At 40.7% G+C, this 24879-nt stretch overlaps 1 protein-coding gene across 1 annotated transcript in view; it reads right to left on the bottom strand.

The window, feature by feature from the left end:
• Nucleotides 1–24879, bottom strand: part of fes.L (FES proto-oncogene, tyrosine kinase L homeolog) — a 73571-nt gene that overhangs the window by 5644 nt on the left and 43048 nt on the right. Inside the window, exons 9-18 of the mRNA XM_018253172.2 lie at nucleotides 24382–24568; nucleotides 23211–23285; nucleotides 16191–16400; nucleotides 15157–15279; nucleotides 14859–14912; nucleotides 11650–11768; nucleotides 7030–7124; nucleotides 4694–4817; nucleotides 3005–3162; nucleotides 1440–1562 (exon numbers count right to left, since the gene is read on the bottom strand). Of these exons, the coding sequence (XP_018108661.1) occupies nucleotides 1440–1562; nucleotides 3005–3162; nucleotides 4694–4817; nucleotides 7030–7124; nucleotides 11650–11768; nucleotides 14859–14912; nucleotides 15157–15279; nucleotides 16191–16400; nucleotides 23211–23285; nucleotides 24382–24568 (1268 nt within the window). The remainder of the gene's footprint in view (nucleotides 1–1439; nucleotides 1563–3004; nucleotides 3163–4693; nucleotides 4818–7029; nucleotides 7125–11649; nucleotides 11769–14858; nucleotides 14913–15156; nucleotides 15280–16190; nucleotides 16401–23210; nucleotides 23286–24381; nucleotides 24569–24879) is intronic.

The raw sequence follows: 24879 nt of genomic DNA, 5'->3' as shown, positions 1-24879 counted from the left end.
GATTAGTGTTTTGCCTGTTATTTGTGAATGAAAAGGGAGTATCTTGGCAATATTGCAGAGGAAAAAGTGGCAGTTTTTGGCAGTAACTATTAATATGAAGAACGACGAACGAAGAAAGCCGTCGGAGAACAAAGAAGTTGCCAGAGGGGGATAAAGGGGACCGTCTGATGAATTTTAGAGGTTAAATCCACTGAATGCCAATGTTTTTTTCCCCTGGCCACCAATGTCTTCACATATCAGTAGGGGCCCTGTCCACCAATCAGGGCACTGTAAGGCACTTTCCACTAACTGTCTTTATTTAGGTAGGGGGCCCTGGCCACTAATGATCTTTATTTAGGTAGGGGGCCCTGGCCACCAATTTTTATTTACCTGTAGGGGGCCCTGGCTATCAATGGTTTTTTTTCTGTTAGGAATCTCCTGGCCACCATTTATGCTGTTTGATGTTGTGGCAGGCTTAATAATCCTTTTCCAAAAGTGGTTTTACTGTTTTAGAGCCCATGTCTTTGTGTCCTTTGTACAGTAGTAGTGGTGGTGGTGGGGGGGCCCAGAAAACGTTGTCGTACTGGGCGCCCTGATTTCTGCGGGCATCCATGGGTAGAGGTATGACAGAGACAGGGTGGTAACTAACCTGGCTTGTCACTGATGTTTGTAGTGAAATCTACTGGTTGCTGTGGGGAGCCTAGGACCCTACTATGTGCAGTCCTTGGGGCTCATTTATAAATACTGGGAAAATTTGCACATGGGCAGTAAACATTAGCAACCGACCCACAAATATGATGGTTTTTCTATGAAGCACCAGGGATAATAAAGCAAACTGTTAAGATTAGGTTAACAATATACTTGAAATATCATGACATATGCTTCTTTCCAATGGTTTCACCATTCTATTCAAGCCAACTCTCTCTTTCTACACACTTACTGTCACATTTGATATCCCAAAACCCAGAGCTCCAGGGTTCAGGTCATGTTTCCTGCTTCTGCCTGTAACAGCCGACCTTTCACTTCGAGCAGAGCCGTCCGCTACTCGGATGCTGCCAGGTCTTAAAGTGAGAGAACCAATATGAGAGTTCAGACAAGTGAACCGTAATGTGTGACAGAAGGGACAGGGTTAGAGCTAAGTGTAGTCGTACAACAGGTCAGCGCAGTACAAAGTCAGGATCTGAAAAAATAGTCAGTAACAAGCAAAGGTCGGCTCAGGCATCAATACAGCAGTGGTCAAGGATAGGCAAAGGTCAAGAAACAGAGAACCCAGATTAGAAGCGCACCCAGGAATTATGTACAATAAATCTATTGGGTGATGGGAAATAGGACGTGGTGCCTTTAAATATTTGAATTTTGTTTCAAGCTCAATGGCGTCACACACACTCCGAAAAGAAAGGAAGCCCGCATATGGACATAGGTGTCAAACCTGAAACGCCCCCAGGTATTTTCACACTTACCCTGTTCTATGGCCTCCCTTGTTTGCTGGTTGCTCATAACTGCATAGGGAACGGAACCCAAGCTGAAGGCTTCCCAGAGTAAGATACCAAAGCTCCAAACATCACTCTCTGAACTGTACCGACCTGCAATGCAGACAGAAATTCATCATGCTGTAATGTATGCAGATATGACTAGAGCTTGATCTTTTTTCTAAGGATGCATCATGCATTTGAATTCAGCCAAATACAGAGTCCTCCATAAATGATATGGAACTTATTTTGCATACTCAAATTTGAGAAAAATGTATCTTCATCAGTGAAGAGAAAATGATTCTGTTCTGTTGCCCAGTGGTTTGGATTTGGTTTGGCCGAACACTTTAGAATCATCTGAATTCTGCAGAAAGTACTGTGTTTCAGCCAAATCCTGAATTGAATTGTAGCTTTAGTGACTGTTATTAAGGGACAATATCCACAGGAGCCAAATATGTGGGGCTTATAATTAAAATATATATATTTTAAATGATTTTTTAAAATGTTATTCCCATATCCAAGAGCATATACCAGAAAGCAATCTAATTTCCCTTATAAACTGATGAGGCATCATAACAGAAAAAAAAAGATTAAATAAATATATAGCATGGGTACTGCAACCCCTAAAATGCTGGTATTTCACTGCAACATTAATGTATAAAATATTACCAAATAGCACAGAGTAGGTGTATAGAAGGGGGACAGCCTAAATATTTAATGATTAGGATTCTTTTCAGATCTATGGGGGGAATTATTATTAATATATTATTATATAAATACATGTTAATAATAGTAATAGACTGGCAGTGCAGTAAGGCTAAGGCAGTGTCGGACTGGCCCACTGGGATACCAGGAAAACTCCCGGTGGGCCCAGGTGTTACTGGGCCCTCCTGCTTCTAAACGTTTGGCCTATTTCATGGTCATTGCCTATTTCTATGAGAATAAAGAGGCTAAATAGATGGAATACTAGGTTATAGTATGTCAAGAAAAGAGAATAGGAGAATAGAGGTTGAGTCAGGAGAGGAAGAAAATAATACTTAGAGTGGGTCCCTAGTCTAAAGGTTTTTGGGTAGGCCCCTGGTATAAGGGTTTTTTGGTGGACCCCTGGTGTCCCAGTCGGACTCTGGGCTAAGGTCCCAATCTATGGGGGAAATGTATAAAAGTATACTCATCAGCACCCCAACAGCCTCCTGCCATAATCTAATTCTGCCTTCAACTTTCTTTTCAGCTTTGTCCATCAGGTGGATTCCTTTTAGATTTGACCAGGATACAACAGAGGTATCCAACAATAAATGCCACTAAAATAAAATGTGAAATGCTTCAGCGCTAGTTTCCAGATTTGCTTTGAGTAGTATTCTAACAGAAGTAAAAGAGAGAGTGGTAATTTATGAGACCTCATAGACTTTTCATTATAGAGGTGCATCAAACAAGATTTAATGTTTGGGAGCAGATGGCAGAAGGGCAGAAGATGTGAAGCAGGCAGTTACTTTCTCATACAGTCTGTTTGCAGCTTTTCATAGAGATGTGCAGCGGAGACAAATTTAGACATGTTGTACCGTAATTGAGGGCTTCTGGCGCTGTCCATTTAACAGGAATCTGCTTCATTCCCCCAGTGGATGAATACACTCCATCTTCTTCCTCTCTGGACATGCCAAAGTCACTTATCTTTAAGACATTTTTCTCAGTCACCAGACAGTTGCGGGCTGCAAGATCCCTGCCAGAAATGTAAAGCTCATTTTTAATACCTGGAAAACATTCATGTGTCTGCAGTACTCGGTGCTGTAATGCAGAACAATATACTGAACATGGTTATTTAAAGCAGGAATTGCTAGGCATCCTGTCACCAGGGAGGAGAGACTTAAATGACTATGAGTGTAGGGCAGAGAGGACATTTACCCTGGGCCCAAAGCATTTCACAAACTGGCAGTTATACATAAAGCCACTGTTGTACATGTAATGCAATTTTCATATTATGCCCAAGAGATAAATGGTAGATGTCTGTGTAAATACCCCTGACTGCTCCTGCAACAGTATTTTGGTGACTGGCAGTTTATGGTACAAAGTGATGCATTTTGATGTGAATGTTTGATATAGTAAGGATATGAATCAAATTGAGTCCATATCAGTGGAACTTTTTCAAGTGATACTAACACGTTCAGTTTAAATGTTGGCATGTACTGTTCTTATTGCTTGGAGGAAAATATCTCATCCATTGCTATAGTATTATTGCTATTGTATTGCTCCCAATATTTTCTGTAACAAGTGTTATATATTTTCAGGATAAATAGTACATCAAGGTTGTCCAACCTGTCACCCACCAGTTGTAAAACTGGAACGCTCGCCATCCCATTAACAATAAAGGCTAATAGAGATAATGTAGCCCAATAACAGCTGGAGGGCTGTAGACATCCATGATTTATAGCGTTTTATCTTCCCTCACATGAAGGTCCCATCATTCTGAACTGCCTGGGCCCTTTTTTTCTCTAACTAGGGCATTGTATATTTGTTAAATTAATCCCCTTCCTTAATTACCTAGTAATACAGATGAGTAAGTGACAGTTCTCCCTCTTGTGAGCTTCTGCTTGCTTAGTTGTTTACACTACCCATTTAACAAAAGTCACGCCAGCTTATTTGGTATAATGCAATTCAAAAAATGACATGCTGCTGGATTGCTGCTGGATAAATGTATCAGGCATAAATACAATGATCAAGTGAACTCTTATCACTCAAAAAGCTTGAGAATGAGAGTGAGAACATAGGATCTAACAAGACCTTTGGCTATTGTTGAACTACAAGTCCCAGAATTTGCTGGCAGCTGTAGCTCAACAAGAGCCAAATGGCGGCACGAGGACTGCATAATACATCATCGATGTTTGAAAGTTGATATGAAAGATAAGGATTGTGCTGATAATATTAATTAAAGATGAACAAACATAGTTCACTACTTAGAAAAAGCACATTTCGGTTATTAGAGGATCGAGACTGTATACAAAAATTAAAAGAAACAAAAATTATTTATAGTGCTTTGCTATAGCAACAATTACAAATGACAAACCTGCGCCAGTATGGTAATACCCTTTTTTGACATTATGTCATTTTTATTATATGAAGTATGTAGGAAATTAGAATCAGCAGTGTGTTTGTGTCATGGAAGCTCTTGACAAGATTTGCCCTCAGGTGAGACAAGTCCTGTGTGGCTTTCAGCATTGTGCGTGCTACACTGCATGCATTTCCGTGGTCTGTACCTGTGAATACAATGTTTACTCTCCAAATACTCCATTCCAGCCGCAGCATTTTCTGACATCCTAATCAGCTCTTTCACCTTCAGCTTGGGACCTTCATTCCTTAGAAACGTCTGAAAGTCTCCACCTAGAAAAAAAAATTATTTGTTCATCCATCATGTTTTAATGGATTCTGTGCCCTTATCAAGCAGTAATCCATCTGCAACTTAAAGGTTCTGAATATTTTTTAGTGCAGGGCTTCTGTTAACTCCTAATGCAACCAGCATTACACAGTATCATTACAAATAAGCCCAGGTCCTGTATAAACAGACATTTTCTTTTATGGCTCCCCACCACATCTAGAGGCCTAATTATTAAGCCTTGAATTTTTCTGGTCGAGTTTTTATGGTAGGAAATCTGAATTTTTAGAGGGGGAAAAACGTTTAATTTTTTGAGATTAATATGCTCCAAAGCTGCTAACAATCCGAAATACTCCAGATGTTTCTTGCCTTCATGATCTTCAAGGTTGCTGGCATTTTGATACTGGTTTTGAATATCTGAAAAATGTGTGGATTTCAAGCAACAATTTGGAAACAGATGTATGATTCGAATCGGTCGAGACTTTTCCCAGATGTACAATTTTCATTCTGATTTTTTAGTAAACTAAGCCAAATCCTGGTTGGGAGTAAGGTCGAATTTGACATTTGAGTTTTAATAAATACCACCCCAGTGTGTTCATGAAGCGCTACATAAAAATATTTATGACCTATCGCAAAAGCTCAGAAAAATGAGAATGAGAAAAAATATAATGCATTTAAAAAAAGAATATGTAATGCAGATAAAGGGACATATGTATAAAGCTGTAAAGGAAAAAAAACAGCACTGAAATACATTTAACACAATCTAAAAATATCACAGTATTCAAAAGTTACATGGAGGTTGATCAGTACATTCTTCTTGAGTGAATAAAGAACTGATTTGATTGGATAAAAGTTACTGCATTGTATAAATCTTCCCACAACACAGAAGTCAGATATCATGGTGTGTAGAGATGGCGCGAACTGTTCGCCGGCGAACTTGTTCGCGCGAACATCGGGTGTTCGCGCTCGCCGGAAGTTCGCGAACGTCGCGCGACGTTCGCCATTTTGGGTTCGCCATTGTTGGCGCTTTTTTTTGCCCTCTCACCCCAGACCAGCAGGTACATGGCAGCCAATCAGGAAGCTCTCCCCTGGACCACTCCCCTTCCCTATAAAAACCGAAGCCCTGCAGCGTTTTTTCACTCTGCCTGTGTGTGCTGAAGAGATAGTGTAGGGAGAGAGCTGCTGCCTGTTAGTGATTTCAGGGACAGTTGAAAGTTTGCTGGCTAGTAATCGTTTTGATACTGCTCTGTTATTGGAGGGACAGAAGTCTGCAGGGGTTTGAGGGACATTTAAGCTTAGGTAGCTTTGCTGGCTAGTAATCTACCTTCTACTGCAGTGCTCTGTATGTAGCTGCAGTGGGCAGCTGTCCTGCTTCTGATCTCATCTGCTGACTGCTGCAATAACAGGCAGATTTTTCAGATACATTTTTGCCCTTGATCCCCCTCTGGCATGCCACTGTCCAGGTCGTTGCACCCTTTAAACAACTTTAAAATCATTTTTCTGGCCAGAAATGTCTTTTTTAGATGTTAAAGTTCGCCTTCCCATTGAAGTCTATGGGGTTCGCGAACCGTTCGCGAACCGCTCGCATTTTTGCGCAAGTTCGCGAATATGTTCGCGAACTTTTTTTCCGACGTTCGCTACATCCCTAATGGTGTGTAGGCATCTAAATGTTCCCCATAGGACTGCACTTGCTGGCTAAGGTTCCCCTATGCACGAGGATTTTGCTGCAGGGCCCAATTACCTCAATTTACACTACTGGGCACCATCCTATTAAATGTTCATGCTGTGAGAGTGTAAATCAGGAAAGTAATAGAGCATGTAGGAATTACTGTTTAATATTTTACCAATTAGGTTTGATTAATTAGTTATTTCCAGAATGAATCCAATAATTATCTTCCTTTAGCAAATCACATTGTCACTGGCATGCTGTCATGACTTTTTGAAACAGAGATTATGTTCACACTGGAATTTAATTTTGTGAAAAGGAACAACATATTTTGCTGTTTATTTTAAGAAAAAAAGACTGAATTTCCAATGCCTGGCCCTAGCTCAATTTTAGATCTGACTTCTCACACATGGAAAGGTGGCTAATGAGAAAGTCTACTTTGTGTGTTTGCTACACAGCCAGAACCTAAAGTGATATTGTCAAGCTTGAGGCTGTCAGAGTCTTGTACTGTGTCACTATGCAATATTAATAGGCGGGCATAGCAGAACACTTACCTTGCACTAGCTCCATAACAATGTAAATTGGATGTTTCTGTGTGCAGACTCCAATAAGTTTGACAATGTTAGGGTGGCTATACTGTTTCAGTATTCTACAAGAAAAAAAAGAAAATGAGAAAATCACAAAGTGTACAAGCCGGTTGGTATGCATCTACTGTACCTGTACATAAGAAATGCTGAAACGTGTAATAAATTAACAGTTCATTACTGCATTTCATATTTATTGTAGTGTGACACATGATAAAGAATTCTGCCTGAAATACTGATGTGGCCAATGTTGCTTAAATTTAATCTATCTATGGCAGGGGTCCCCAACATTCAGATGTAAAAAGAATTGTGGAGCAATGCAAACATGAAAAATGTTCCTGGGTGATCAATATAAGTGCTGTTATTGGCCATTTGGTAGTCTCTACGTGGGCTGTCAGTCTACAGGAGGCTCTGTTTGGTAGTATACCTGGTTTTTATACAACCAAAACTTTCCTTCAAAAATAACATCCAAGGAGATGGTGAGAAACATGTTGCTCATGAGCCACTGGTTGGGGACAACTGATCTATGGAATAAATGTCTAAAGGTGCCCATACACTGAGAGATCCGCTCGTTTGGCGATGTCGTCAAACGAGCGGATCTCTCCCTGATATGCCCACCTTGGGGTGGGCAATATCGGGCTGATCCGATCGTAGGGCCCAACGATCCTAACGAATAGCAATGGGCGGTCGGATCGCGGGACCGCATCAACGAATAGATGCGGCCGCGATCCGACGGGATTTTTTGTCCCATCCGATCAAGATCTGGCCGACTTTCGGCCAGATCTTGATCAGTGAAGCCCGTCGGGGGGCCCGATACACGGGCCAATAAGCTCCCGACACGGTCTGTCGGCAGCTTTTATCGGCCCGTGTATGGACACCTTTACATGTGGCCTTTCAAAGGGTAAAGAGGAATGTTGGGAGCTGTACTACAATAACATCAAAAGGCAGGGATGCTAAATATCCATAATCTGTATATAAGCACAGCTATGCCTTCAATCCAACATGACAATGCCTCACCTAGTGCCAACCTGCAGGGCATAGACTAGTCTGTAAAACTGAAGAATTTCCAAACCAGTGAGACAGGCTGGGCTATTAACATTGGCCAGCTAGAATTTGGCAGCATGCAGCAAAGAGGATTATTTTGATTCTAAAGCGTACATAGATATATGTATGCACCCAAACTGAGTATGATAGTCTGAGAATGTAAAATCTGGGACAACTTCAGTTAAAACATCTGGTGATGCTGAAATGAGAATCATTAGCAGATCACTTTGTTATGGCAACGGTTAGCACTACAGTGCTGGCTCATGGGTTTGTTTCCATCCAGGAACTACCTGCAGTTTGTATGGGTTTCCTCCAGGTACTTTAGTTTCCTCCCACATGAAGGGGTTAACTGGCTTTTCATTAAATTAAACCTAGTGTGTGTGAATGTGATATTTACCTTAGATTGTAAACACATTGGGCCAGAGAATGATGTCAAGTGCTGTCCAAAGAAACTGTAATATTTTTGTAGGCAAGCACTCTCAAGATGGAGGCTTTTCTACCTTGGGGCCCATAAATTAAAGGCATGGGACTCACAGAAATAATTGATGCATATCAGATTAGCACATGGCATCTCTAAGTTATGAGGTGCATATTTAAAATAAAAAGTACTTCAAAGAAACATCTATTAACCAACAAAAAAAATGTTGGGATTTAAATGTCAGGGAACCTGTAATTAGAATATCAATGGGTTTGGAAATACATTAATAAAATAAAAAGTAGAATGTTAATGAGAGTAGAATTATGTTAAAGAGCATGGACGCTGAATTCTAATGAGCCTGCATTTATGTTTAAGAGACTTAAATGATAATGCTATGAAGGCTGAATGCAATGCTTGATAAGAAGTAGGAACAGGCTGCTCAGTGGTAAGATGGAGTGTCAGGACAAGTCTAGATGTAATTGCAATTGTTGGCTACAGATATACTGAGCATAAAGTCAGGTTGGCATGCTGGGGATATATTTAGCTTCTTGTCCCTGCAAGAGTAGCGTTCCAATTATTTCCATTTATTGCTCTGCGCTTCTTTCAGGATGAATTAATTTACATAGTTTTATATAGTAGATGAAGTTGAACAATGACATCATCAAGCCTCACCTTTTGTCCATGGGAATCAAACCTAGAACTAACACTGCAAAGCAACAAGGAAAGCAATGAAACACGAGAGATGCTTTTGATTTATTACAAGGGGCAGGTAGTTATCTCCTTGTTTTCCTGCACCTGCCGCCCTGCAGTCCTGTAAGACAAATCCCCTGCTGTCACAATGGCACATGAACAAGGTCAGATCATGTAGTCGTTTGCAGGCCAGGGCAAATGATATCCACTCTTCCTTTTTGCCTTTAGCAGTAATATACCTCACCCCCACCACCACCTACATTCCATCTGGTTTATTGTGAGCTTTGCTACTTGTATTTAATCATATTTCCAACCTATGGAGCATGAATATTTAAATCTGTGTTCCCAAGTGCCCTGTATATTTGCCATGATTAATTCCTGATCTAGACTCACAAAGCCTCGTAGATTTTTATACAGTTAAATGATTCACAACTCCCTCTTTTGCCTGGCCAAGGAAGCAAACGTACTAATTGCTTTTGTTCATGTCATTATTTCTGCACTGTGCTTACTTTCTTTTCATTTGTTAGTTAAACAAATGAGCTGATGCATTGTTTTATGACCCTGCGTTTTCCTCTCATACACAATGAAGTGCTAAATGCCTCTCCAGATTGCTTGGTTACTGGCTTGGGAAATAGAGTCTCAAATTGCCTTTTTCACACAAACAAAAATAGGATAACAAATGAGTTGCATAATGAATCACTGACATGTTGGGCTTCAGCACATCTCCTCTCAGCTAGAGAGTCTGCTTCTCTAACTCACTCTCATTGAGAATACACAAGAGCAATTAGGCACGCGCCATTAAACGATTCACTCAGTGTGTAACAGTCTGATTCTCTTATCAGTCTGGGTATCAATTCCTGCACAGATGAGGGGAAGTTTACAACACTATAGAGGAATCATCTAGGCCAGGGCCAGACAACGGTGGATCTCCGCCTGTGTTTCACCTCAGTTGGAAAATCCGCTGCTCTTCCGCTCCTGGTCTGCCTGAACCCGGAAGCATTGTTTCCACTTGGGTGCAGGTAGTAAAATAAAGAAGCAATAACACTAGATTTGTAGCTTTACAGTGCAGTTGTTTTTTAGATAGGGTCAGTGACCCCTATTTGAAAGTGAGAAAGAGTCAGAAGAAGATAATAATTCTAAATATATAACAAATGAAGACAATTGAAAAGTTGCTTAGAACTGGCCAGTAACAAACTTTCACTTCAGTGTGCAGGATCTCCGATTGGCTCCAGACGTCACATGTCTTAGAATCCGGGTTCCTGGCTTAGGAACTCTAATCTACATCACACATGCGTATATATTTAACACGATTTCAAATTTTAAGGATATGTTACTTTATTGGTTCCATTAAAATTTGTTAGCTTCGGTACAGTGCATGACAATCACCACTGACGCGTTTCATGCCCTATGGCACTTTCTCAGAGTGTTGAACTAGAACTGGCCAGTCTATGATATGCTTAAAGTTAACTTAAAGATGAACCACCCCTTTAAAGGTAGTTATTTTAGATACACCTGCCTTACTGCCTATAAAGGACTGAGCCCAAAAAAATCAGTACTTTTGTCACAGAGATGTAGTCCAGGAGTGCCATACTTTACATTACGATCGACATCCATAAAAGCATTCTTAGTAGAATCTGTCCCGTTTCGCGAATTTTTCTGCGAAGCGAAACAGGACAGATTTGCCATCACTAATTGTTAGCATTTTATGGATAATATTACTTAAATGTTAATTTATGGAAAAAAATTATATATATATATATATATATATATATATATATATATATATATATATATATATATATATATATATACACACACACACACATGTGTAACCTTAACATAACACATAATAAATATCTGAATGAAAAGCATGAAACAGGAGGGTGGTTTAGACAAGCTGTTTGCTGACAGTGACTTGAGATCTACTGATCACCAGCTAAAGGTCTACTGGTAGATCCCAATCTACCTTTTGGGCACCCCGATAAAGAACATCACACGATCATGTCATCAGGAGTTACAGTTACAGCCTTGCCTTTATTCAGTGAATATTGAGATTGCAATTACAGCAATAAGCAGCTCTTTCCTGTATGGAACAAAAATCCAATAAAGACTGTACTTCAGGGTGGGCAACATAATTTTTCCATTTCTATTTGCTTGGAACATATTTTTTACTACTTTTACTCCCTTTATCACATATAAAAATACAAAGGTTTCAATAAATGAGTGTCTTATCACATGTGATCCAACTTAATACTATCTAATGCTCAAAAGGAACTCTTATTTACTGATGTTTCAGATCTCTGAATAATATTTTTTGCCTTTGTGGGTGGCTCATGTGTGGAGGGCTGCTGCTGCTGCATGCATAATGCTATAAGTTGAGTGGCTTGAAAGACAAATCCATTCCAGAAGGTTAGCTATAAACCACTAATAGTACTAACCTGGCTTCCATTAGAAACTTGTCCTTTAAGTCTGGCGGCAGTGTGTCCCGACAGCTTTTTACTGCCACTGGTGTGTTATCAGCACGAATGCGTCCGCTGAATACTTCACCAAAATTTCCCTGTAGGGTAAAAACAATTGTAAATGTACATTTTGCTGCAGGCAGGAAGCAATTTTATATACAGTACCTAGGAAAGAGTTACATACAGGGTAAAGGGTTATGTAAATTGTAGCTACTGCCATACAAACAATCCCCCACGTGTATGTGAAATAGAAAGGTTGGAGTTGACACAGTTAAACAAGGACATTTTATTCTAGCTTTTTACTAGCTCTGTAAAGCTTACACTTATGCACATTTTAAAACAAAGTTAAGCAAAATATTTGAACACCTGAATCACTCTAAATAGGGTTTCATACATCTGGCTTTTGATTTGATCGTTGCGTCGAGTTGGGCAATACCAATTACTGAGGTACTTTGTGCAACTCTTATTATACATTATGAAGACCTCAATATACTATGATATACGAACCCACATTTTTCAAAGATTTGCTTTGTATTAAAAAAAGGTTAACTAAATGATCCCCTGAATATCTCAAAAGAGTGCAGTATTAATTTGTAGTATACTTTTTATAGCTCTTTTACAGCAGCAACCACAGTTGCAGTCTCGCAAAAATGGATGCAGTTGATGCACAAATTGTTGCCATTCTTTAAAGATACTTGTGTCCAAACACACTCCTTGCAGTTCCATAACGTTAAGCTTTGCACTGGCCTCATGGGGCCCCTATACTTCCTGGGCCCCCTTGCAAATGCAGGGTCTGCTTCCTCTGATCCTGGGGCTACCACCAACGAATGTGGCGATAGCTACATGTTTCACACTGTGGCCTGTTTAAGCAAAACGGATTTGTGCCTAAAGAATTTCAAGCTGCATAAATAACAGCACTGTCACAACATTTTTAGGGCAATTGTGTCAAAATGAAAGCATAATGTGCGTTGTGCTGCATTATTATTATTATTATTATCAACATGTATTTATTGAGGGCCAACATATTCAGCAGCGCTGTAAAGTAAATGTGTTTATACAACTAAATCACATGAATTAAATACGTAGAACATATGGAGTTACATACATCACAACCAATACAGGTACAAAAGGTGAAGAAGGCCCTGTGCAAAAGAACTTACAATCTAAAGGGAAGGAAATAAGACACAAGGTATGGGAGCGGGCAAGACCGGAATTAAGTGGGTGAGCGACGTGGTAGTACATGTGGTATTGCATTTGGTAGTTAAGTAGCGTGAGGGCAGGCTTCTCTTAATAAGTGTGTTTTAAGAGATCTTTTGAAAGCAGAAAGGTTGTGAGAAAGTTGGACAGATCATTTAGTACATTTGTTGGACACAACTCACTCTCACACCCACAATTACACTAGAAAGGTAGGAAAAACACTAAATTCTGGGTAAAACAAAACATGGCAAATTGTGTTTGAAATTACAGTATTCACGCTGCACTTGGATAAGTGATTGACCCTTTAGTTTACTTACCCTCAGAACTGCTATAAACTTGTAGCGATCTGGAGTTTAGTGTCCCAAAAAAGACAAGGGAATAATTTCAGGAAGCATGCACCATTATACTGACTAATACTAAGTTCACCTTTACAGACATCTTTCTGATTATTAAGGAGTCTGACCCTCCCCATTTTGGTTGCAGTCCCTGGTCTTGAATGATCCCTGCTTGGATTATGTTCCCTTCTGCAAAGTTTTACAATTCCAAAAGGTTGTGGCCTCCAATCACTTCTTTGATCATTCCCTTTCTGTCACGTCTGTGCTAAAGAAAATGACATTCACTGGCATAGTATAATCTACAACACGCCTAGCTTGGTTGCTTGTTTCTCGGAATCATGTGCACTTCAGAAAATGTTTGCCAAAGTACACATGTTTGCCAAAGTACACATGATCACATCATCTGTTTAAGAATCAATCAATAAGGCAGGAAGAAAGAAGCCTAGGAAAATATGTTCTTATCAGGAAAGGCAAAAGAAAGATTGTGTTGTCAACTCTTTAAACCAGGGGTGTCCAAACTATGGCCCACGATCCATTTTTAATTGGCCCGCAGCAAATTTCAAAAGTATACCAAAATATGGCCCACACACACAGGGTCGGACTGGCCTGCCGGGGCACCAGGTAATGAACCGGTGGGCCCCGGCATTGGTGGGCCCCGGCATTGGTGGGCCCTTGGCCCTCTAATTACATCTGGCATCCTGTGCCAGAGCCAGCCTCTACATTCTGCGTGAGTGCTATTGGGTACCTGTAATGGGGGACCCGGTCACATGGCAGTTGGCTGGCACTTGCGGCGTGCGCTGCGTCTGCATGTAGGGTTTGTTTGCACATCACCCCGTGGCTCCTCTTCCTGACGCGACTGGCCAGAAGAAGGATCCGACGCCTGTAGAAAACAGTGCACTCATGCTTGCATGCACACGCACACTCGGCGCAGCGCAGCAGGGAGCAGCGATGGCCCTGAGATGGCAGCATTTAAATATGATCAACATTTTGTTGCTTCTTAGCAGCCATCTTCCAAGTGCTGCCTGGACAGGAGGGGGGTCGGTAGTGTGAGTGAGAAGTGAAAGGGACAGAATGGTGGAGGTGGGTGAAGAGGAGAGGTCCGGTATGAAGAGAAGGGGGGAGTAAGAAGCTGCTAGGATGGGGAAGTGAAATTGGAGCAGGAGGTCAAGTGAAATAGGGCTCCAGGATGAGCAAAGTGGGGTCTGGAAGGGATTAAAAAAGCAGGGCCCACATCCTATTGTTCCAATGGGGTTAAAAAGCAATTGTAACAAAGCAACACAATATGGGGTCTTGGATATGGGGTACTTTTTATTACTCATTTAGGGCCTAAATCACTAGTTAGCTACCTCGGAAGGGATATCGTGTCAGGCTCAATGTCAAGCTGAATGGTCGGCCTCCACACATTTTCACCTCACCAAATCTGGCCCTCGTTGCAAAAAGTTTGGCTTTAAACCCTGGGGCACTGGGACTACAGAGTAACAAAAAAATGGCTAGAAAGGAAGTAGGGCAAAGGATGATGGTCACTGGAAAAATGCTAAATTTTGAGAATGATACTGATAGACCAACTCTTTTAAAAATCTGCCAGTCAAAAAAAATTGTAAAGAAAATACCAAGCAACTGAGCAGTTCCAGAACAAAAGTAAAGCACTATGCTTACCTTTCCAATTCTTTCTCCCAGTATGACTTCTTCATGCTCCAGCACCCATTTGTCCTGTTGCCAAAAGCAGAAAGGTCCATTTTATCAGAGCAGTATTGCAGAATTGTGACAAAATAGACATATCAGTCAGTACTTTAAAAAGCATGCATCATATCTGTAGACAGTAAAAGAGAACTAGAGGCAGAGATATTGAAGAGGATCATACTTCCATTTGCCTCTTTGACTGGAGGACATACAATGATACAAGCATGTGAAAAAAATGCTGTTCCAGCTACATTCATTGCCTCCAGACACTTACCTTAACAACAGCTTTATTTATGATAACACCGCTCTTTTTTGTCACAGCTTGCTTGGTTTTGAGGAAATGATCAATCAGGAATGGGATAGTTGGAAAGCCTTCTCCTTCTAACCTGTAAAGGTTCTATCAATGACAAAGTAAAATAAGCCACTGTATGCTAACTAGGGAGAATTCTGACTTGAGTATCAATAAGAAAACCATATTGCTAACAAGAGAGAGTAGTGGAAAGATCTTATTACCACCTGGCCATGTCAAACACCTCCCTCCAAATGAATACATCTAATAACCATTAAATAGGAACACATAGACATTCATATTCATTCACCAATGATGCACAACAGAAACTTTTTTACCACCATAGGTAGGTAATCCCACAAAAACTATAGGGGCCATTTTCTTAAAGTTCTAGCCACAGGTGCTATAAGCAATATCACACCCCTTATTGCTAATTTACCCAGGGCTTGTACCTGGGACATTGGTGTTCTATGTAATTTGTGACAGATTAAAAATTCAGCCCTGGTGGGAGCACAGCTGCTCTGTTCTTGATGCCAGCATATGAAGTCGATAAGGACAGGGCTCCTAAACATAAACAGAATGGTACGTCTCAATGATGGTACCTCTGGATAGGGTACTTGCCAGGTTCAAGTGACGTAACAACCTAACAAGCTATAATTTGTGTGGCACCATAGTCAGTCATTAGTGAAACATCACAACTTCTTCTCTTAAACTTCCATTCTCTTCTTTGTTATTTTTACTTGTTACTTACTGTGGAATAATAGCATATGTAGACCTAAGGTTCATCTACTAATGCCAGATGCAAGGGCTACATGCACATGTACCCATTAGTGTTGGTCCCCACGAGGCACAAAGTACAGGGCTGTGAAGCGCCTTGGCACCCACATCATGCTTTGTGCTTGTTTTTGCGTTTTGCAACTTTTAAACAAGAATGAGTAAGGTCTTAAACAAAAGCCTAGGCAAATAATTGCTACTAATGATGTCAAAATAACATATTGGCATATTGTAATGTAACTCACATCTACATTCTGAATGATAAAATGTCGTGGTTGTCCATCCCATAGTACAGACAGCACATATTCTTGCTTGCCCTGGCTCTCCCGGACAAGGAAATCCCCACTTTTCACCAACAGTCCTATGACTTCAGTGCGAGGTATGGCACCATGGTACCAGTTCTGTTGGCTGAGAGGTTTCTGGACATCTGGGACCAAAGGCAAAAGAGGAGGCAACTGGGTGAGAGAAAAGAGGGAGAGGTTAAAGTAAACAGGGATTAGGAAAAAGAACATTACTGAAGAATTATAGCTTCCCTGCTATTTCTATTCTAAAAACTAAGTTGGCCAGGTAAATTTCTTTGAAAATACCTAGATTTTAGACACTGAAAAAGTTATTGGGCATTGCACATATAAAATAGAATAATTATTCAAATCATGTTAAAATTAGCATTTATTATCTCTTCTAGAAAAATTGTGCTTTGTGACTCAAGGTCTCAGAGAACTGTCCAGTGATACTACGTGTGCAACCAGACTTTTGTAAATTCCCTACCACAAGTCTCAGTCAAAGGAAAACTAAATTAGCTTGAATGACCCTTGAAGAGTTCATAACCATAAGTAAGATATGGAAGCTTAAGGTGGCCATACACGGGCCGATAAAAGCTGCCGACAGACCCGTGTATTGGCCCGTGTATGGGGGCCCCCGACGGGCTTCCCCGATCGAGATCTGGCCGAAAGTCGGCCAGATCTCGATCGGATGGGACAGAAAATCCAGTCGGATCGCGGCCGCATCTGTTCGTTGATGCGGTCCCGCGATCCGACCGCCCGTTTACCGAATGCTAGGATCGGATCTGCCCGATATTGCCCACCTCAAGGTGGGCATATCGGAGGGAGATCCGCTCGTTTGGCGACATCGCCAAACGAGCGGATCTATCCATGTATGGCCACCTTTACTTTGATTCACACTGCAACAGTCAATCCGTTCAGAACAATGAACCCTCATCTCCTATGATTATTTTCTTACCCCCTCCTAGCTTCTATTAAAAAGTGTAGTTGCTTAGCTTGCAGTTTCAGAGTTGCCTAAAGGTGGCCATACACGGGCCGATAAAAGCTGCCGACAGACTGTGTCGGCAGCTTATTGGCCCGTGTATGGGGGCCCCCGACGGGCTTCCCCGATCGAGATCTGGCCGAAAGTCGGCCAGATCTCAATCGGATGGGACAGAAAATCCCGTCGGATCGCGGCCGCATCTGTTCGTTGATGCGGTCCCGCGATCCGACCGCCCGTTTACCGAATGCTAGGATCCGATCGTTGGGCCCTAGGGCCCACGATCGGATCTGCCCGATATTGCCCACCTCAAGGTGGGCATATCGGAGGGAGATCCGCTCATTTGGCGACATCGCCAAACGAGCGGATCTATCCATGTATGGCCACCTTAAGTTGACATTTTGTAATAACAAAATGGTCTAGCCTAGTGGTCAAAAATGTGTATTGCTCCTCTTTTCTCTATTTAAAGATGTGTGAGAATATGCAAATTACTCCTGACAAAGCCTTTGAGAAGTGATACGTGTGGAGTGATGGACTCTACTCCCCTGTTACTCCTACATCTCTATTATTCTAGTGTAGAGTGATAAGTATAACCCCATTCACCCCATTTGGTAACTACATTTTTGGCGATTGTATTTATTAGATACATTTTTTCAGAACTGGGGCTTTTCTTTTTGGGGGTCCGATATTAATAAATTGGATTGTTCCGCCCATGTATTGCCGGATTGAGTGCTATTTAGTTTATGTGGGATGTTAGGAAATGATCAGCACCAGTGGGATGAAGTGTCTTGGATCACTTTTTGGCATTATATTGTTTGAATAAAGATTTCCTTTTGTTTTTCTCGGGGGACACCTCTGAAGTGGAACCCAGGTGGGAATCGACCTAATCCCTATACCCTGCATACTGGTTCCCTGACTACTAGGCCAAAATCTGAATCTAATCCTTTCTAAACTCCTTGGTGGAGCCAAGAACTGCTCATATAGGTAGCCCTAAACTTGGCCTGCTCTCCTAGAGAGACATATGACAGGATCTAGCTGCTCTTTACTAAATCCTGCACGAATAAGGTACTCCACAGTTGACTTAGGGGAGTCTCTGGCAAAAAGCCTCTAGAGCTGCATGTCTTTCCTTTTTATATTATAGCAATCTGTCATCTAATGGCCAAACTTGGGAAAGCTAGGGGTATGCTTTGATCCAGGTAAAGGAGAATTACTCCCTCCAATACACTAAGGGCCCCTTTAGTGGCCAAACCTTAGAGCAGGGGTCCCCAATTTTACTCGTGAGCCACAATTAAATGTATTAAATGTATTAAATTTGGTAGCCCCTACCAAATAGCCAATAAATGAGGACAAGTGTTAAGCTGCCATCAATGTACAAACAACGTGGTTACATACAGGGTTTTGTATGATTCATGGAATGCTTATGGTCAAAGAACAACTGGAACAGATATCCTCTTACCATGAATACTGGTATTTTCATTGATTTGTGTGAAAAAAATGTTGTTTGTTTTGTCTTAAATTGATGATAATGTAGTCAATTTGAAGATATAAATAAAATGACAGTGGCAAAGAATGATGACCCTGAATGGTCCTGACTAGTGTCTTTACATGCAGGGCCAATCTGCTGTCCTAATAATAGAATTTAGTCACCATGTTAATGATTCTTTATTCTATATACCAAACGACTGATCGAGTTCATTTGTTGGTTACCCAGTCATATCTCCATATGGTGTTTTCCCCAACGACCCTTGAGCAACAGAACGTCTGTGTAGCAGCTCCAATCTCAGTTAGTGGCCTTGCCGCACAAAGCTTGGTGAATGTTATGTTTGTACATCTATTTTAAGACTTAGAAATCAGCATTGCATTTAAATGAATCAGATAAAGAATCACTGGGAACAGTGTGACCCAATTTATTCTCCTGTAGCAGTAACAGGGTATGTGAGGATAAACAAATAATGCATTGTATGCCTCCTCATAACTAGGTTTTGTAAGATAAAAAAGAAAGTTTGCTACTCATATTAAGGTGTATGTTGAGATTTTGTGTACCAAGTGGCAACACAATGATGGAGATGACATATATAAATGACTACACAAAAGAAAAGCAAAAACAGAGTGGGGAAATGCTGTTGTGCACTGTGAGTTTTAGTTTTAACCAGTGACATTTCCAGAACTGCAAGTATTTAATATTATGCCATCTTCCCCCTCCCCAATGTTGTAATATTGCCTCACCTTACTTAATAGAAACTATATTAGCAATGCTGCTAACCTGTGTGGAAGGAGGTTCAAGCACAAACAAAGCTTCTAGTGAGTAGGGATGTAGCGAACGTCGGAAAAAAAGTTCGCGAACATATTCGCGAACTTGCGCAAAAATGCGAGCGGTTCGCGAACGGTTCGCGAACCCCATAGACTTCAATGGGAAGGCGAACTTTAACATCTAGAAAAGACATTTCTGGCCAGAAAAATGATTTTAAAGTTGTTTAAAGGGTGCAACGACCTGGACAGTGGCATGCCAGAGGGGGATCAAGGGCAAAAATGTATCTGAAAAATCTGCCTGTGTGTGCTTGGAAGAGATAGTGTAGGGGGAGAGCTGTTAGTGATTTCAGGGACAGATGATAGTAAGTTTGCTGGCTAGTAATCTGCTTGATACTGCTCTGTATTGGAGGGACAGAAGTCTGCAGGGATTTGAGGGACATTTTAGCTTAGGTAGCTTTCCTGGCTAGTAATCTACTGTTCTCTTTAAACAACTGCCATACGTTGACCTTGTAGGCATTGTTTGCCCAGTTTTTTTGGTCGCAGCCACTGAAGCACAGTTGCCAGAAAAAATATGCCATATAAATGCTGAAAATAGTCATTTTTTGCCATATACGTTGAGTCAACGTATGGCAAAAAATGACTATTTTCAGCATTTATATGGCATATTTTTTCTGGCCTCTGTGCTTCAGTGGCTGCGGCCAAAAAAACTGGGCAAACAATGCCTACAAGGTCAACGTATACACTACTACAGCGGTGGATACGGATTACGTAAAATATATGAATGCTGCTTGAAAAAAAGTAACTCAAGTGGTTTTTCTAGAGACGATAATATTATCAATATTTAGACAAAATGTGAACAAGCTCACACAGCTAGATGGCGGGTTGAAGAAAACACTGTGCAAATACTGCCTACAAGGTCAACGTATACACTACTACAGCGGTGGATACGGATTACGTAAAATATATGAATGCTGCTTGAAAAAAGTCACTCCGGTGTTTTTTCTGGAGACGGTAATATTATGGATATTTAGACAGAATGTGAACAAGGTCACACAGCTAGATGGCGGGTTGAAGAAAACAGTGTGCAAATAATGCCTACAAGGTCAACATATACACTACAACAGCGGTGGATACGGATTACGTAAAATATATTATGGCTGCTTGAAAAAAGTCACTCCGGTGTTTTTTCTGGAGACGGTAATATTATGGATATTTAGACAGAATGTGAACAAGGTCACACAGCTAGATGGCGGGTTGAAGAAAACAGTGTGCAAATAATGCCTACAGGGCAAATAATGCCTAAAAGGTCAACTTATACACTACTACAGCGGTAGTAAAATAAAAAAAGTAAAATAAAAAAAAAATGAATATTAAAAAAAAAAAATTAAAGTTGGTGCTGCTGAACTACTAGGAGCAGCAGATTAGCACACCAGTCCCACTCCCCAACACTGCTAGACTAATAGCACTGGGATCTTATAGTAGTAGTAGTAGTAGTAGTAAAACAACAAAAAAATAAATAAAAGCAGTCCTTACAAGGACTACTGTTATTGCAGCAGTCAGCAGATGAGATCAGAAGCAGGACAGCTGCCCACTGCAGCTACATACAGAGCACTGCAGTAGAAGGTAGATTACTAGCCAGCAAAGCTACCTAAGCTTAAATGTCCCTCAAACCCCTGCAGACTTCTGTCCCTCCAATAACAGAGCAGTATCAAAACGATTACTAGCCAGCAAACTTTCAACTGTCCCTGAAATCACTAACAGGCAGCAGCTCTCTCCCTACACTATCTCTTCAGCACACACAGGCAGAGTGAAAAAACGCTGCAGGGCTTCGGTTTTTATAGGGAAGGGGAGTGGTCCAGGGGAGAGCTTCCTGATTGGCTGCCATGTACCTGCTGGTCTGGGGTGAGAGGGCAAAAAAAAGCGCCAACAATGGCGAACCCAAAATGGCGAACGTCGCGCGACGTTCGCGAACTTCCGGCGAGCGCGAACACCCGATGTTCGTGCGAACAAGTTCGCCGGCGAACAGTTCGCGACATCTCTACTAGTGAGCAAGTGCCTTGCAGCACATTTTAATCATGAAATGAGGGGTCTGCCATTTGTCAGATACTTGTTTTAACATTTTGCTTTGTCAGGTGTGGCAGATATGCTGGAGAGAAACATAAAGCTAAACCACAAAAATACTGTAGAGGGTGTGTGCTGTATATAACTTAGCACTTATATCAACCTGACATGCATTAAAAGAGAGCTAATCTATGTTGGGTAAGAGTCTGGAACAGCATTGAATACTGAGCACCCAAGAAACAGGATATTCTGGCAAAACAAGCAGGTACCAGCATATCAGTCCCCTGCAAACGACTCAGCATCCACAATGAAACTGTATCTACATTACATTAAATACAATCTAACAAAAGATCTGGTGTACAATTTACACACTGTTAAGGTGATACATTAGCATTATGACAACTTACATAGTGACATAGTTAAATCGAGTTGAAAAAAAGACCAAACTCCATTAAGTCCAACCCCTCCAAATGAAACCCAGCATCCATACATGCATACACTGAACCCTCCATACGTTCACATAAATTATATAAACCAATATCTATATTAACTACAGAGTTTAGTATCACAATAGCCTATGATATTATGCTTGTCCAATAAACCATCCAAACCCCTCTTACAGGCATTAACAAAATCTGCCATGACAACATCATCCAGCAGGGCATTCCAAAACTTCACTGTCCTCACTGTGAAAAACCGCTTACGTTGCTTCAAATGAAAGTTCTTTTCTTCTAGTCTGAAGTGGTGGCCTCTGGTACGGTGATCATCTTCATGGGTAAAAATGTCCCCCGCTCTTTGTCTATAATGTCCTCTAATGTACTTGTAAAGTGTAATCAAGTCCCCTTGCAAGCTCCTTTTTTCCAGAGAAAACAACTCCAACCTTGACAGTCTACCCTCATAATATAAGTCTTCCATCCCTCTAACCAATTTAGTTGCACGTCTCTGCACTCGGAGCCCAAAACTGCACTGCATACTCAAGGTGAGGCATTACCAGGGACCAATAAAGAGGCATAATTATGTTTTCAACCCTTGAGTTAATGCCCTTTTTTATGCAAGACAGAACTTTATTTGCTTTAGTAGCCACAGATTGACACTGCCTGGAATTAGACAACTTGTTATCTATAAAAACCCCTAGATCCATCTCAGTTAAGGAAACCTCCAACACACTGCCATTTAGTGTATAACTTGCATTTATATTATTTTTGATAAAGTGCATAACCTTGAATTTATCAACATTGAACATTTTTTTTTAACTTGTAGGTGGGTCCTGACCACCAAAGGTTTTTTACTTTTATGGGCCTGCCCACCAATGCATTTGTAAACTTGTAGGGGTGACCCTGGGCACCAATGTTGTTTTTAACTTGTAGGAGGGAACCCTGGCCATTTGTAGGCAGGGCCTTGCACATTTATATGTGAGCTGCTTTGATTCTTTGCCAGGACTGCTTTTTACTCCCAACCTGACCCTGTGCTGAAGTAGCTAAAAGAATGGCTGAGGAGGGGGGATTTCTAACAACTATAGTGGAAGTAGGCCCCTCAGCTTTAGAGGGTTCTACTTCCTCTATAGTTACGCCACTGATTAACATGTATCTATAAAGCATCAACATACTCCACAGCATTATACAATGACATCTATTTAGTCAAAGTCATAATTCTACTATAAGTAAGTAACTATTGATAGTAATGATAATACTCACGGAAAATTTAGGCCGAAAAATTCCAGAAATGTGATTTTTAATGTTTTCTAATGTTTTTTTCGCACATTCACGCTCCTAGACAAAATAAAAAATATTAAAATATTTTTAAAAAAAGCTATAAAATATATAAGTGTATTTAACACAGTTAGTTAACCCCTTATACTGTAAGTATTCACCTAGAGTGCAGACTAATACTTTTTCAGAGCAGGGCCACCTTTGGTGGTAGTGGCTTTTAACAAACATTATAAAAATGATTTCAAAACTTTTGGTACATCAGTTGGTGTTGCAATACTTCAATAACAAGGGCCAATAGGTGGACAATACTGTCACCACCTTGTCACCTCACAGGCACAGTTCCCTTTTCCTCTCAGGAGGAGCTACTCTGCTGCCAGCACGAACGTGACTATGATTTCATGTGGTACCTTATTGAGCTTTCACACGCCCAGCAACTGCTGCTCTGTCGAATCCCAATACATGATGAACAGCAAAACAGCTCTGGTTTTCAAGAGCAGCTGTAGGTTCTGATACACCCTTCTTGTCTGAGCCTAAAGTGCAAAGCCCATATCTGCCATAGCATTGGAAGTTGCGGCCACACATGATCTACCTAAATGGCCCACTTTCCAAAAAGTATCACCCCTTTTTGAGGTTATAATTAGAGACTCTCCTACCTAAATTAGGATCATAGAAATGGATGTGAAAGTGATATTTAGATGACAAACCTCTCACCATTGTTTGTTTTTTTGATACGTAGCCGACAGTGTTTGCTTTTATTTCCCTGTAGCTCAAGGATGCTTTATACATAAATCCCTGCTCCCCTGCTTTATTAATGTAAAGATGCATCTTAGGGAATATACTTAGTCCTTGGGTATTCTTATTGGAATTAAAAGGATCCTGTCATTGGAAAACATGTTTTTTTTCAAAACGCATCAGTTAATAGTGCTACTCCAGCAGAATTTTGCACTGAAATCCATTTCTCAAAAGAATAAACAGATTTTTTTATATTCAATTTTGAAATCTGACATGGGGCTAGACATTTTGTCAATTTCCCAGCTGCCTCTGGTCATGTGACTTTTTTTTCCCATGACAGTATCCCTTTAAGTATTGCATAATATTTATATTATATTATAAATTCACCCATACTATGATATATTATTAGCCATAAAAAACTGACCACTGAAGAAATTGATTGGTTATCATCCTGAAGTTGAAGGGCAGGAGGAGGGTCCCCAGATCCAATAGTGTTCATCTTTCTCTTCAAAATTTCTCTCTGGCCTTGGACCTTGTTCTTGTTGCAGAGAGTCATATGATACTGCAGAAGGGCATCTCGTAGAGCATGTCGTTTGGCCAACAGATTAATCCTGTTTTGAACAGAGTCAAAAAAGCCCAAATCACTTTAAGGAAACATGCCTTTATAGTACCTTCTCTATTATCAATAAAAAAATGGAAAAAATGGGAATCTAGAAAATAAACCCATTCTTTCTCTGTGGTAAGTAACTTCAATACCCCTGAAATTAGGGCTTTACTATTGGACCTTTTAAAATGAGACACTTGTGAAAACACCTCTGCAAAGACAGAAGAATCTCAAATAGGTTCCTTTAACCCATCATCTTTACCTGTTCAGCTGATGTTAGCTTGTGCAAAAAAACTGTATATATGTTCATATGTTTTC

The sequence above is a fragment of the Xenopus laevis genome, chromosome 3L (assembly GCF_017654675.1).
Source record: "Xenopus laevis strain J_2021 chromosome 3L, Xenopus_laevis_v10.1, whole genome shotgun sequence".
Classification (NCBI taxonomy): domain Eukaryota; kingdom Metazoa; phylum Chordata; class Amphibia; order Anura; family Pipidae; genus Xenopus; species Xenopus laevis.
This window is presented reverse-complemented; position numbering and strand designations above follow the sequence as displayed.